Genomic DNA, 16,151 nt, shown 5'->3' with positions numbered 1-16,151 from the left:
TCATAAGCACCAACATATATATCGTGACACTATTAGAATGCCGAGCAAACAGCAGTTCACTCATTGTGTTTCACCCTGCCCTCATTTCATCACGTGTATAGGAGTGGATCATGCCCAGTCAGCCCTTGTGCATTGTGAGAAACTATACCTTAAAACACTCCGCTCCCGCTGGGCCTCAGTGGGCGCTCCCCACGGATCGGGTCCCACTGCTGCTGAGGCACAGTGGCAACTTCATTCGTGGGGATTGTCGATGGATCTGTCAGAGGCGTTTGAGACGGGCCCAGCCCTTTCTCTACCCTCACTTGGCAGACCCAGTGTCTCATCTCAGGGTGTGGAAGCACGCGCTGCGGTACTGCTCTGAGGAGTTGGAAGTTGTTGGTGTCAATGATGGAGATGAGGACTCACCATCTCAGTCTCCAGCATATGAGGAGCTTTTAGAGGTTGTGACCAGGGCAGTTAAAAGTTAAAAATTGAATGGCCAGCTGAAAAACAGGAGGTTTGTCAGAAAAGCAAACTAGACAAACGATTTTTCCCTTATGGTAACAACCTCTACATAGGGGATTGCCATTTCTTCCCAGTCGTGGAAGAGACCAGTACAATACCGTGTGTCCAGCCTTCAGACCTCAAATTATTCCAACATTATGGGGCTGAAAAAACATGGCTATGGGGCGGTGCCAAACGTCAAAGAGACGCTTGCTAGCTATTTCTCGCCTGAATCGGCATCGTCCCTTAAATCCCTGATGTTACCCACCAAGCTGCTCAGAACAACATCAGCGCTGGTGGCTAAAGCGTTTTCAGGCTGACCTGCTGGGGGAAATTGATGAGAGTGGGGAAGCTAGCTTTGACGTCATACAAGAGCTGCGTCGAGCTACGGATTTGTCTCTCTGGGCCACCAAGGGGATGGCTTAATCAATCGGCCAGTCTATGGCAGTCCTTGTGGCCACGGCGAGGCATCTTTGGTTAAATCTCTCAGATGTTAAGGACAAAGATAAAAGCTTTCTCCTGGACGCCCCGCTCTCTCCTCAGGGCCTCTTTGGCGAATCTGTCACCTCAGTCATCGAGAGGTTCCAGGAGGCTAAAAAACAGGTGGCCGCATTCCAGAAGTTTCTTCACCGTCGTTTTCATCCCTCTGAGACTGCAGGGTGGGAGCAGTCTTGGCCATCTACGAGCTCCTCACATCGAGCGCAGCAAAAACTAAGTGTCTCCCTCACAGAGAGCCTGGGGTTCGGTTCAAACAGCTCAGCCGAAGTCTTCGGGGGATAAAGCAGATCTGAGGACTGTTATTATCACCAAGAAGGCTTCAAAGAAGTCTTGATGCCAGAAGTGTCAGACTTTTGAGGGCAGCCCCCTTTAGAGAGAAGTGTATATCACATTATATGATGTCTTTGGTGCCCTCAGGGGGCCATTCTGCCAACCCTCCACCTTGTGTGCTTCCAGGCACAGCGGTCTCCAGCGATCCTCTGAGGAGGGTCGAAAAACATCTAATTCGGTTGTTCCCTGCCGGTTCACCGCTTCAGGGCGCACCAAATTGAGTGCTCAAATTACATCAGACTGGTTCCCTTAGTAGAATTTCTGGCAGAGTGGAAACTTCTACCAAACACATCGCAATGGGTACTGCATACAATACAAAAGGGTTACAGAATTCAATTCATGTCTCGCCCGCCCAAGTTCAACGGGGTCCTCTCTACAGTAGTGTACCCCGAGCAGTCTCTGGTGTTGGAACAAGAGGTTCTGACTCTCTTGCAAAAAGGAGCTACAGAACGGGTTTCGCCTCCCAGCAAGCTGTCAGGATTTTACAGCTGTTACTTCAGTTACTTCAAAAAGGATGGAGGGTTGCATCCTATTCTGGATCTGCGCATATTAATTCACACAGTTCAAAAGCTCAAGTTTAAAATGCTTACACTCAAACAGATCTTGTCACAGGTCAGGTCCGAGGACTGGTTTGTAACGATTGATCTCAAGGATGCATATTTTCATGTATCCATCCATTATCAACACAGGAAGGAAGTTCCTCAGATTTGCTTTTGGGGGCAAAGCATATCAATATCGGGTTCTTCCATTCGGCCTAGCTTTACCACCCTGCACTTTCACGAAATGTGTGGATTCAGCTCTGGCTCCACTGAGAATCCAGGGCATTTGCACATTAAATTATATCTACGATTTGTGGATTTTAGCTCAATCCGAGCTAAAGTTCGGCATCGAGATGTCGTTCTCACTCATATGCGAATGTTGGGGTTGAGACTCAATGCTAAGATGCTAAGAAGAAGAAGGTGAAACTAGGCCAGTCACTCACTGTAAAATAGTTTCAAAAACTGTTAGGACTGATCGCAGCTGCGCCCATCGTGATACCTTTTGGCCTGCTGTGCATGAGACCTTTACAGTGGTGGTTCAGGACCAAGGGATTCTCCCCGAGGGAAAATCCATTTCACATGATCAAGGTCACGTGGAGATGCCTTCGTGCCTTAGTCATGTGGGAAGAGCCTTGGTTCCTGTCCCAAAGGCCTGTGTTGGGAGCTCCTTGTCATTGTGTAATGCTAATGACAGATGCATCTCTCACAGGTGGGGGGCGATCATGAGTGGTCGCTAGGCTCAGGGTCTGTGGCAGAGCCATCTTCTTTCCTGGCACATAAATCGGCTGGAGATGATGGCTGCGTTTCGGGCTCTCAAACACTTCCTCTCAGACCTGAGGGGCCATCACATGTTGGTCCTCATGGACAACATGTCATGGTCTCTTACATCCACCATCGGGGGGTCTGAGGTCGCGTCACCTTTGCAAGCTGGCCCATCAGATCCTCCTATGGGCCTAAGGGAAGCTGCTTTCACTGAGGGCAGATAACATCTGAGGGCATCAGAATGTGGGGGCAGGTATCCTGTTGAGGCAGGGTCTGAGGCCCGGGGAATGGAGACTCCACCCCAGGGTGGTGAGCTCCTGTGGAAGAATTTCAGTCATGCAGGAGTCGACTTATTTGAAAATCAGGAAACAACACGATGTTGTTCTCTCTACCTTATCCATAGTTAATAGAATCCAGCTAGTTCATAGAATACGGTCTCTCAAATGAGGTTGTAAAGACCTTACTCCAATCAAGAGCTCCCTCTGCAAGGAAATGTTATGCAACAAAGTGGAAACTGTTCTCTTCTTTGTGAAGAAAACATCAGACAGATCCTGTCCATTGTCCTGTTGGTTCTGTGCTAGAATTTCTGCAGGGTCGTTTTTCTACTGGACTATCTCCCTCCACCTTAAAGGTTTATGTGGCGGCTATATCTGCTTACCACGCTCCTATGGGTGGCTCATCATTGGGTAAAGTTCCCCTGGTTGTATGGTTTCTTCATGGTACTCTGAAGTTGAGGCCTAAACAACGCACAAGGACTCCGGCCTGGGACTTGTCTATTGTTCTGGAAGGATTGACGTTGGCTCCCTTTGAGCCTCTAGAAGAGGTTTCAGAAAAAATCCTCACCCTAAAGACTATCTTCTTACTTGCTATTTCATCTTTAAAAATTTTTCTTTTGTGCCTTAAATTTGCACAAGGTATGGTGAAAGCCTTTCTTCATCCTAAACCTGGTTATGTACCTAAGGTCCCCACCAATGTCCCAGGGCCTATTGTGTTGCAGGCCTTCTGTCCTCCACCCTTTACTATTTCAGATAAAAAAAAACTTAATCTGCTATGCCTCGTTAGTGCCTTAGACACGTATGTCCACAGAGCTGCCCTGTGGCATAAAACAGAACGATTGTTTGTCTGATATGGGTCCCCAAGGAAGGGGAGTCCAGCATATAAGCAGAATGAGTTTAAATTTAAATTTTAAAATTTAAATTTAGTTTCTTTAATTTATGTCCGTAGAGTCAGCTTTAAATAAATGTCTTAATAGTCTTTTTAACGACTACTCATACAGACACCTATCACACATATCTATCTTCATTTACTGATTGTGTAATTGATGTAGTCTGGTCTTTGTTTCTCTGTTAGGTCGTACCCCCCCTTGGCTCCAGGAGCCTCTGGAACAGAGTGAGGATATGCATCTATGTAAAGCGGTCCAATTGGGAGATCTAGACACTCTCAGGACCATATTACAAGAAGACAGCTTCAAACAGTGATCATTCATTCATTCATTCATTCATTCAAGTCATGATGAAATGGTGAAATGGAAGTAGCGACAGATTTTGTAAATTTTCTTGTACATTCTGTAAGGGATTATCCAAAAAGAAAAAAATGAGCACCTACAGAACATTGGCTTTGCATTAGGGCCCACAAAGTGGTATGGAAGCTTGTTTCCACCATTGAATAAAAACAATTAAAAGATAATTGCAACTTTTTATCTCACCTTTCTAACTTTGTTTCTCACAATTCCGAGTTTACATCTCGCAATTCAACCTTTTTTCTTGCAATTAGCTGTGCAAAGCAGCAGCTTGGAAAGTGACTGCATGTAGTCTTAATCCATCACATTTCAGTCACTATTTCATACTCTTTCCATTGTCTGACAGCAGAAACAGAAAAATATGTAAATGGAAACCGCTTTATTGGGCATTATTTGACTGTATTAATATAATGAATGTGAGCACAGAGAGTAAGAGAGAAGAAAACAAATGTAAAATGCTGACATTAGCAGAATGCAAATACAAAGTGATGACGTATTAGATCAACATTATGAATATGCTAATTAGCAAGTCATCTTCTAACAACATTTAACGACTTTTGGAGCAGGCGTTAGCTGCTTTCCATTGACGCTAGTTGGCAACACTGCTCACAAATCATCGCTTTGGATTAAAGTGTCTGCTAAGGTCAAAAATGTAAATGTTCTTGTCCAATTCAAATGGTTTTCTGGGTTGCTTAATTATGTGAACACAGAATATAAGATTGCATTAGCTGAAATGTGTAACATTTAATTATTTTATAGGCGAATCAACAAGAAGTTGATTTGGTCACATACACCCCTGCGTATTGCTGCCATGATGGGTCACAGCAAATGTGTGGAGTTCCTGATCTCTCGGGGAGCTAAAGTGGACCTTGTCGATGTAAAGGGTCAGACTGCTATGTACATTGCTGTGGTTAGTCGACACCTGGACTGTGTGAAGATCCTTCTAAAAGCCGGTGCTGATCCGAATGGCAGCAGGCTTCATGAAACCACACCTATATACTATGCTGCACAAGTGGGCCGAGTGGACATCCTACAAGAGCTGATCAGGTGGGATTGCTTTTCAAATGATATATCTTGCAAATAGGGTTGCAGAATTCTGGGAATTTTAAAAGTTTTGAATTTTAGAAATTCAGTTGAATTTCTACTTGTTCAATGAATGAACTGATTAAAGTTCTACTCAGAAATAAATCAAAGTCAAAAATCTTAATATTTGTATTAGTACATGCATGTCTGCTATGAACGAAGAGAATGTTTATACATTTGTACACAATACAGTTTTTTGTATAAATGACCCAAATTTCTAATTAATTCTCTTTAATTCCTGTAAATTCCTGTTAAGTTTCCAACTTGCAATATTTCCAAAATTCCCCAGCTTAATTTACCATGGAAAGTTTCTGCAAATTTGCCAGAAATTTACCAGAGATTTGCTGAAAGTACGTCACGATTATGAATCAGGATTTTAGCAGTGCAGAACAGCAGCTTGGAATACAAAAGAAGATACAGTTTAGCTTGAAAGTTTGCATACCCCTTGCAGAATCTGCAAAAATGTTAATCGTTTTAACAAAATAAGAAGGATTATAAAAATTGCAATTGTCCTGAATAAGCTATTTCACATAACAAATGTTTACAACAAGTCCACAAGACAAAAAATAAATAAAATTTATAAAAATTATGCCAGTTCAAATGTTTTACCTACCCTTGATTCCTAATACTGTGTGTGGTTACCTGGATGATCTACGGCTGTTTTTTTTTTGTTTTGTGATGGTTGTTCTTGAGTCCCTTCTTTGTCCTGATCAGTTAAACTGAGCTCTGTTGTTCAGAAAAATCCTCCATGTCTTGCAGATTATTTGATTTTCCAGCATCTTCTGCATATTTGAACTCTTTCTAACAATGACTGTATGATTTTGAGATCCATCTTTCACACTGAGGACAATTTAGGGACTCAAACACAACTATTAAAAAAGGTTCAAACATTCACTGATGGTCCAGAAAGAAACATGATGCATTATACAGTTCTTAATGTTTCGGCTCTTAATGCATCGTGTTTCCTTCTGGAGCATCAGTGCATTTAACAATTTTTAATAGTTATGTTTGAGTCCATCAGTTGTCCTTAATGTTGTCCAAAATCATACAGTCACTGCAGGTTAAAATGCTGGAAAATCAAAGAATTTGCTGGACCTGGAGGAGTTTTCTGAAGAACAGAGCTCAGTTTAACTGTTCAGAACAAACAAGGGACTCATGAACAACCATCACAAAACAAACAAACAGTCGTAGATCATCCAGGTAACCACACACAGTATTACAGTTTTTCTCAGTTGCTTTGGTGCATTTCTCACATCAATATTTACATTTGCACAACAGTTAATGCAGTTGTCAAAAGAATTAGTACAAACTGCAAAACCTAGTTGATAACCTGCAAAAGCGTGTCACTTGCTCAAAATGGATAGGTCATTCCTCAAAAGCAAGTATTTATGTCAATGAAAGTGTCAGTGTCATCAAGATGAAAAGTGACACCATTGTTTATGAACAAGATGTTTTCATTATGACAGTTTACTCTGTCAATGTTTTCCAATGCAAAAAAGTCAGATCTTGGTGACACTACCTGAAAATGCTCAAGACAGCACTATATACTATTTGCACAGCCATTTGAAAAATACAGTAAAGTTACACATTACTGTATTTAGTGAGGTAACTGAGTACAAGACACCGAATATGTATGTTTCACATTTTACTGCATATGCTCTTTGCAATTCTAATTTGTTCACAGCATTGTGCAAAAGAAAAAATACACCCTTATTTGCAACAAACATAAACTCCGTTTGGGTAGAGCTGTGCACAACTGTAAACAATATTGCAGTACATATGGCAAATCTTTACTGTAACACTACTGTACACTACAATACACTAAATGTGTGATGCAGTAAAGCTGTACGTCTAAATGTAAAACGTACAGTGACAAGTTCTTGTCCCACTGCAAGCTTCATGTATGACACAATGACAGTGGTGCAGTGCAGATTGTTTAGTGCTGAATTACTGTCCATTTATACACACCTGTTCTCCCGACGAAATGTTTGAATAATTGAATTTACAGTGGTTCTCCCAACATTTGGCTGCACCCTTCGACCACCCTCAGCCATTGTGAGGCCGTGATTGACAACATGATCCACAATTGTAGCCCTGATTTCATCAGGGATCTGCCTATTGGCCTCTTCTTCCTCTTCCCCTGTTTTGTCCACTTCCCCTCCCTCCCCGCACCCTTACCCCTCTTCCACGAGGCTGACCTTCCATTTCTGTGTCACAGTATTGTAGAAATGGTACACACTATGTCCTGCTTGGTTCGTAAATGCTTGTAAAGTGGGAGTTTATGGGATTCACCTCTGACAGTGATTGTAGAGAAGTGGTTTATCATTGGTTGCAACTAATGCTTCACACACCCCTTCTTATCAGTGAAAGTTGACATTCACTTGAGAGAAATTGTTCAATTTAGGAGACATTTTCAGAAAAAAAAAAAAAAGATTTTAAAAAAATGTGTAAAATTTGTGTGACAGATTTTGACAACTAGTTCAACATTTTTGTATGTAATGACTCAAGCAATGAAATGAGGACTATTAGTTTTATATGGAATGACTATTCAGCATTCACAAGTATAGTTAATTTTGACTGACATGACATAAGCAAATGATAATGTTGTAAATAGCAGAGAGTTGTATGAAAGCAATTGATGTCCAAAAGCATTTGCAATTTGTTCGAAGGAATGAGAAACTGCTACTATGATGTGCACAAATGACTAAATGTTGTGGAGATTGAACTAACTGTTGTGCAAATGTAAAGAGTGATGTGAGAAATGCACCAAAGCGACTGAGAAAAACTGTAAGAATCAAGGCAAGGCAAGGCAATTTTATTTGTATAGCACATTTCATACACAATGGTAATTCAAAGTGCTTTACATAAAAAAGAATAATAAAAATAGAACATAAGGAATAGAAATAACAGTAAAAACAGAGAATTTTGCTATCTGGATGGAAGAGCTAGGAAGTCTCAGGGAGTTTGTTGTTGTTGTTGTTGTTGTCGTCCATCAGAGTTGGATCTAAACAGATCCATTCATCAGAGCAGATCAGAATGGATCTTCCTCATCCAACAGGACTGCTACCTGTCAAGGCACTTCAAACTGATAAACATAGTTTCAAGGGTATGTAAACTTTTGAACTGGGTCAATTTTATAAATTCAGCTATTTTCTTGTCTTGACTATATGTAAACATCTGTTATGTGAAATAGCCTATTCAGGACAGTACTTAAAAAAATAACATACAATTTTTATTTTGTAAGGGGTATGTAAATGTTCGAGCTCAACTGTATTTTGTAGAATGTTGGTAAAACAGTTGACTTTAGTTTAGTTCTGACTGACTCACTTATTTGAATGTGCGATATGACAAAGTTCATTAGTCTGTATTTGTCCTGTAATACATACAGGTTTAATGCCGATGTTGATGTTGACTACCGGGTGGAAGAGAGGGTTTATTTTGGCACGCGCACTTTGGCAACTCTGTCAGTCTGTCCGCTGTTCATTAGCGCTGCTTGCCACCACTTCCCCTGCTTCCGCATTCTTCTGAATGCCGGGGCCAACCCGAACTACAACTACAATGGCCCCGTGAGCAGGGAAGCACTGGTCAGGGGCAGCGGCAGGGGCAGGGAAGCACTGGTCAGGGGCCAGGCCTCCTGCATTCTGGATGCCGTTCTAAAACTCGGATGCAAACCAGCCTTTGTTCGCATACTGCTGGACCATGGCGCTGACCCCTATCTAGTCCCCTGGGACGAGCTCGATCCTGAAACCATGTTTCGCTTTAAGGTCAATGCTGAAGCCCTTCGAATCTACCAGGAGGCCAAAAGTAAGTTGTGTTTTAGATCATGTCATGTTCTTGATGGGTCATTCCTATTATGCAGTGCATTTTATATATATATAAAATTATTTACTGTTTATATATATATATAGATATATATATAGATATATATATATATATATATATATATATATATATATAAAATCAGTGGATCATTATTCCTGTGATTATTATGATTATAGCATGTTATTTATACACCTCTTGGTGGAAATAACATCACATTGTTTATTTCCATCAAGAGGTGCATCAATTTTCATCAAGATCTTGTATTGACAATGCAAGAGTCAAGCACTCTGTTACATCTCCTCCAGCACATCCCAAAGACTTTCAATGAATTTAAAGGGATAGTTCACCCAAAAATGAAAATTTGATGTTTATCTGCTTACCCCCAGGGCATCCAAGATGTAGGTTGCTTTGTTTCTTCAGTAGAACACAAATTATGATTTTTAACCGTTGCCGTCTGTCAGTCGTGTAATGCATGTCAATGGCAACACAATCTATAAGAGTAAAAAAAAACATGCACAGACAAATCCAAATCAATCCCTGCTGCTCGTGATGACACATTGATGTCCTAAAGCCCTAGTTGGACGGGATTAGTTTTACATGGGGTATTACTTTATAATTTTACCTCAGGACGTCTCTAGTATTGATTGGCCAATTTGCACGGGACAAGACATCTCAGTAAAACTAGCAGAAGTGGGAGGGGTAACTCGATTTACGCACCGCCGTCACCTCCCTGTCGTCATGTGGGTATACTTTGCTTCCTGATACCAAACACATATAATCTAAATATATGAACTATAAATAACAGTTAGGTCCGATTTATTAATTAAATCCTGATTGGAATATGATGGTAATAGGCACTTAGGTAAAGAAAAAAATAGTTTTGTGCCTCTGACAATTGCTTCGATCTTCTTTTTGCTCTAAATGGTGTGTGGAAAATACTTGAGGTTTGCCACAGACTTGTCCCACCACCTACAACACAAATGAATGTTTCTTCAAGTGTTTTCATGCTTAAGAAATGCGTGGAAAACTACACAGACCTCACACACTGGTTGCTATCAAAATATATCAAAAATGTATTTTTCTAAGTAATATGTGTTGCTAAGGACTCCTGTTTGCGTGTCTCTCTTTAAGAGCCAATAGAAACTGAGACTAAAAAGGTAGCGCTATAATTCTTTTTGCATGCAAAATCAGAGACTTACACATTCAGATCATGCCTCCAAAATGCTCCTGTTGTGTTGTTGACAAACTGGGGCCCAGGTCAGGAAGCAGCAGACAGACTGGCCATCTGCTAGCCGTCTCACGTCACAGAAGTGAGATAATTCCCAACACATAGAAACTCTTTCACCTAGATATTATCACATAGAGACTGTGTACCCCGAATTAGTAAATGCAAAAAACTTCCAAACCCTTTTAAATGTAAAAATGTAATTGCAATTTAATTAAACAAATGATAAAGCTTGGGTTGCTGAATATTAGATCCCTTTCTTTAAAAGCACATATTGTAAATTATATTATCACAGACAATAGATTTGCTGTGTTTGACAAAGACCTGGCTAAAACCAGACGATTACATTACTTTAAATGAGTCTAGCCCTCAAGCTTATGATTATCGACACAATCCTCTTCAGAAAGGCAAAGGGGGAGGTGTTGCTGTAATTTATAGTAATATCCACAGTATTACTCAAAAGTCTTTCAAATATAATTCCTTCGAAGTGATGGTGCTTTATTTAACGTTATGCAAGTTGACATTTGTGCTGGCTACTGTATACAGGTCACTAGGACACCATACAGACTTTATTAAAGAATTTGCTGATCAGAGTTAGTACTAGTTGCGGATAAAGTCCTTGTTGTTGGTGATTTTAATATCCATGTAGATAATGAATTAGACGCATTGGGACTGGCATTTACAGATATTCTAAACTCTACTGGAGTTAGACAATATGTGTCAGGACCCAATCATTGTCGTAATCATACTTCAGATCTAATATTGTCACATGGAATCGATATGCCGTTGAAATTCTGCAGCAGAGCGATGACATCTCAGATCATTATGTATTCTCGTGTATACTACATTTAGCTGCAAGGCTGCAAAACCACCACTCTGCCAAAACTATGATAGAACTATCACTTCTACCACTAAAGATTGCTTTATAAATAATCTTCCTGATCAGTTTCAGCAGTTTGTTAGCTAAGAATAACTCAATGTTGCAACAGAAACTATTGTATTTTCCAGCACAGTAAACTCAGTTGCTCCTCTGTGCATAAAGAAGATTAAGGAAACTAATCCAACGCCGTGGTACAACGAGCACACTCAGGCTCTTAAGAGAGCAGCCAGAAAAGTGGAGTGTAGCTGGAAGAAAACAAAATTAGAAGTTTTTCGCATTTTGAGAGAAAATGATTGAGTACAGAAAGGCCTTAAAAACGCTAGATCTACTTATTTTTCAAATCTCTTAGAAGAAAACAAACACAACCCTAGGCATTTATTTGATACAGTGGCTGAATTAACGAGAAATGGAGTTTCAACTTCTGATGTTTCCAAACAGCACAGCAGTAATGACTTTATGAACTTTTTAACTTAAAAGATTGATAATATCAGAGAGAAAATTATAACCATGCAACCGTCTACTATGGTAAAAATTCCATTCATTCATTGCTTCAGGACATAAAGAATTTTCTAAACTTGTTAAATCATAAAAATCCACAACATGTATGTTAGACCCTATACCGACTAAGCTATTGAAAGAGATGCTTCCAGAGGTCATAGATCCTCTTCTCAATATTGTTAATTCATCTTTATCACTAGGATACATACCTAAAACTTTTAAGCTGGCTATTATTAAACCTCTTATTTAAAAACCACAACTTGATCCTAGAGAATTAGTCAATTACAGGCTGATCTCTAATCTACCTTTTCTGGCAAAAAGGCAGTATCATCGCAAATACGTTCCTTCTTGGAAAGAAATGGTATCTGTGAGGATTTCCAGTCAGGATTTAGACTGTACCATAGTACTGAGACTGCTCTCTTTAGAGTTACGAATGATTTGCTCTTATCATCCGATCGTGGTTGTATCTCTCTATTAGTGTTACTAGATCTCAGTGCTGCTTCTTACACTATCGACCACAATATTCTTTCGAATAGACTTGAAAATTATGTTTGCATTAGTGGAATTGCACTTTCATGGTTCAAATCATACTTGTCTGACCGTTATCAGTTCATAGTAGTAATGAAGATATGTCATATCGATCACAAGTTCAGTGTGGAGTACCGCAAGGCTCAGTATTAGGACCGTTGCTTTTCGCTCTGTACATGCTACCCTTGGGAGATATCATTAGGAAGCATGCCGTTAGTTTTTACTGTTATGCTGATGATACTCAGCTCTATATTTCTTCGAGCCCTGGCGAAACTTACCAATTCACAAAATTAACGGAATGCATAGCTGACATAAAAAATTGGATGACCAGTAATTTCCTACTACTAAATTCAGAAAAAAAAGAGATTCTAATTTTTGGACCAAAAACTTCTTCACGTAATAACCTACAATACTGTCTAACACTTGATGGCTGCTCTGTTAAGTCTTTGTCGTCAGTTAGGAACCTGGGTGTGCTCTTTGATACTAATGTTTCATTTGAAAGCCACATTTCTAGCATCTGTAAAACCGCATTCTTCCATCTTAAAAATATATCTAAACTACAACATATGCTCTTGACAAATGCGGAACAGTTCATGCATTCATGACCTCAAGGCTTGATTACTGTACTGGGTGGTTGTTCCGCTTGCCTGTTAAACAAACTACAGCTGGTCCAAAACGCAGCAGCTAGAGTTCTTACTAGAACCAGGAAGTATGACTATAGCCTATTAAACATCGTATAGATTTTAAAAACTTGCTACTTACCTACAAAGCACTAAATGGTTTAGCTCCCCAGTACCTGAGCGAGCTCTTAATGCATTATAGTCCTTCACGTCTATTGCGATCTCAGAATTCTGGACAGTTGTTAATACAGTTGATAATACCTAGAATATCAAAATCAACCGCAGGCGGTAGATCTCTTTCCTATTTAGCACCTAAACTTTGGAACAGTCTTCCTATCACTGTTCGGGAAGCAGACACACTCTGTCAGTTTAAATATAGACTAAAAACACATCTATTTATACCAGTTATACCAGTAATTATACTACTTATTATACCAGTTCGCATAGATCCATGGACACAACTATTTTTTCTGTATTTTGCGGACCAGACAGGTCATTTGGCAAATATCACTTTTTTAAAAAAGACCAAGCTTCTGCACACATACACACTCAAACACGCAAACCTATAGACTAAACACGCAAATGAACGGCAAATATGCATTAAAGGTGTTCGGTTTTCAGTAGGAAAGGTGTCCTTTAAGCGGCCCCTAAAGTAATAATTAACAATTTTTACAACGGAAGTGATTCAATCAAAAACCAACTTTAGCTTGATAATAATCTTCCTGTTTTCACTGTGAAGCTGCTTTGAAACAATATGTATTGTGAAAAGCGTGGTTACACTTGATTTTATGGTGTCACTGTTACAATGTAGTCATAAATTTAAATACTGAGTAATATAAATTAACAACATGTACTTATTATAGGGTTAGGGTAGGATTAGGGTTTGGCCAAAGGTTAATTGAATGTAATTATGCATAATTTACTGTTATTACTATGGTAAGTACATGTAATATATGTAACAATGACACTGTATAAATAATAAAGTGTTTTATTTAAGGTTATAACTTTCATAAATCCTTTTCTCCACAATTAGAGAAAACAAGATCATGTTATAGTATGTCTATAGTGCATTGAGCTCTGCCATTACCTGTGCTTTCTAACAAAGGAAACCCAAAGAGCTTGATGCACCTGTGCCGCATTACAATCCGGAAGATCATGGGCAAGGAGCGTCTGTCATGTATCTCTTCCCTTGAGCTGCCAGAAATCATCAAAAGATTTATGTTTCACGAGGATTGATGTTTTGCTTCTCCATGGAGATGGTCGATTAACTCGAGGGTGTAAGTGGCCACTCGCTCCTCAGCATTACTTACATGGAAACCAATGACTTCCAAAGTAATGCCATTTTTCTGTGTTGGTTTTGGGGGAAATCTGTGGTAAATGGAGCTACACTCCTTGCTGCTGCCATTTTAAGAGAGTTTTAGATACTGAGCTTTGCACCATGAGAACACCTCTTACCAGTAGTAATAAGCCACAATACCTTTTGTGGCTTATTACTTTAATGAAGAACAATATTGATTGAACACCACTGATGAGAGAAAATCATATTGAGATTAGTCTTATTTTTGTTATTTTAGCTTGGTCCAACAGTTGTTACAGCGTTAAAAAAAGTAATGACTATTTAATATTATTAGAATTATCATATTGATGCTTTTTGATGTTTTTTATATCACATATGGGAATATAATTGCCTTACATAGTTCCTGTATTTTTTGCATTTACAGTAGTGTGAAGCAGTTCTGTACTTTATTAAAGTACTTTCCTTGAATATTTTATTTTGTTGCAACTTTTGTATACTTTTTTTGTCCATATAAATATATTTTTTACTCTGATTCATTCTGATTGTCTCATTACTCATTACCCTGATTAAAATGTTTGTTTCACTTGTAAAAAAGTGGTGCATGATATAGGAAGCACACAGAAAAAAAATTCATTTCCATTAAAATACAACTTTTTGATGTGGTATCTCAAAAAAATAAGTAATTTGATTACATAAATCACGTTGCGTGACAAATGCTTACCCCCAATACTGACTGAGCCTGATCTGAAAACGACCAAATAACCACCCAGAACATTTTTTGCAATGGCTAAGCAACCACATAGCAATCCTAAAAATACTAAGAACACCTTAGCCATAAAGCAACATGTTAAAATCACTCAGAACACACTGGCAACCTCATAGCAAACCAGTGGCTACACATATTGAGTGGGCAAATTTTGCACAGGCAAGGCTCACATTTTTTTAAATTCATAATAGGCATCCCAGATCTGTTGTATAATTGTTTCAACTCTGTCAGCTGAATGACTATTGCTGAACGAGACAGCTCTCTGACTGATGTTTTGAGTTTAGAAAGTTGTAACTCCCTATAAATCCCTAAGTTGTAACTCCCTATTTGCGTTGTAACTCCCTATGGTCCAGTTTTCTTCACATGGGGCCGTCAGGCTCGCTGTTTATTTTTAAATACAGCATGCGTACTCTTCAATATAAAACTCCAAACAATGACAGACTCAAGTCACCTACCACAGTTAAGAGATTCAAGCTTTGGTCCACACGCCGTACTCGACTGAGCTCTGCAGTGAGCTGCTCATGGGGCTCCTCGGGTCTCTGATTGAACGAACAGAAGGTCAGTGAGTATATGTGTGAATCTCAGGAAAACTGTCAATACATGTTCAGTTTCAGTTCTTCCCCTCAGAAAGCTAAATTATAGCAAAGATTCATTATTGACATGGAATTTGTGGTACTGTCTTAATTTAAGATGATTTAAATGTAAATATATATATTTAATAATGGTAATTACAAATATCCTCAATATAAAATATATGGCTATATTGCAGTAGAGACATCTTGGTGGAAAATAATAGACCCATATGAAGAATTTTAAATGCCACAATGCAAAAAAAAAATAAAAAATACACATTATATATTAACTAAATGTTATGTTAGAAGCGATTAATCGCACCACTTTGGAGTAAAATTATCTGCTAATTAACAAACTTGCATGTAACAATGTTGTGCAACCATAGTCACTATTAAAGTACATTATAAATACCTCAGGTAAGAAATGTACAAATCCACAAACATATCTTTGCTAGCATATTGGTGTCTCTCTTGCATAATAAATAGCTTTTTGTTGTTGTATTATGATTTTAAGTCACTTTGTATTGAAGCATTAGATAAGTAATCTATGCATAAAACCACTCAGGTATTTTCACCTAACTTGTAGAAGTCCACCTTAAAGCTACAATATGTAGATTTTCATTGCTAGAGGTCGCCTATTCAGTTTGAGTGCGGATTCTTGTTTCTTGGAAATGTCGTCTTCACCTCACAGTCAGTGGAAAAGAATCGGGATGGGATTCAGGCAGAAAT

The 16,151-nt window shown here is 39.1% G+C and overlaps 1 protein-coding gene across 1 annotated transcript; it reads left to right on the top strand.

Annotated features, from left to right (window-relative positions):
- The first annotated feature begins 2,644 nt into the window (after nucleotides 1-2,644).
- LOC137036225 (ankyrin repeat and SOCS box protein 1-like) lies at nucleotides 2,645-14,345 on the top strand. Its single transcript, XM_067410260.1, has 6 exons — nucleotides 2,645-2,828; nucleotides 3,194-3,298; nucleotides 3,963-4,086; nucleotides 4,891-5,178; nucleotides 8,603-9,018; nucleotides 13,893-14,345. The coding sequence occupies exons 1-6, from the start codon at nucleotides 2,645-2,647 to the stop codon at nucleotides 14,021-14,023; spliced, it is 1,248 nt and encodes a 415-aa protein (XP_067266361.1). The 3' UTR covers nucleotides 14,024-14,345.
- Nucleotides 14,346-16,151: the final 1,806 nt, after the last annotated feature.

The sequence above is a fragment of the Chanodichthys erythropterus genome, chromosome 14 (assembly GCF_024489055.1).
Source record: "Chanodichthys erythropterus isolate Z2021 chromosome 14, ASM2448905v1, whole genome shotgun sequence".
NCBI classification, from domain to species: Eukaryota; Metazoa; Chordata; class Actinopteri; order Cypriniformes; family Xenocyprididae; genus Chanodichthys; species Chanodichthys erythropterus.
Note: the sequence above shows the minus strand (reverse complement) of the source record. Positions and strands in the feature narration are given on the sequence as shown.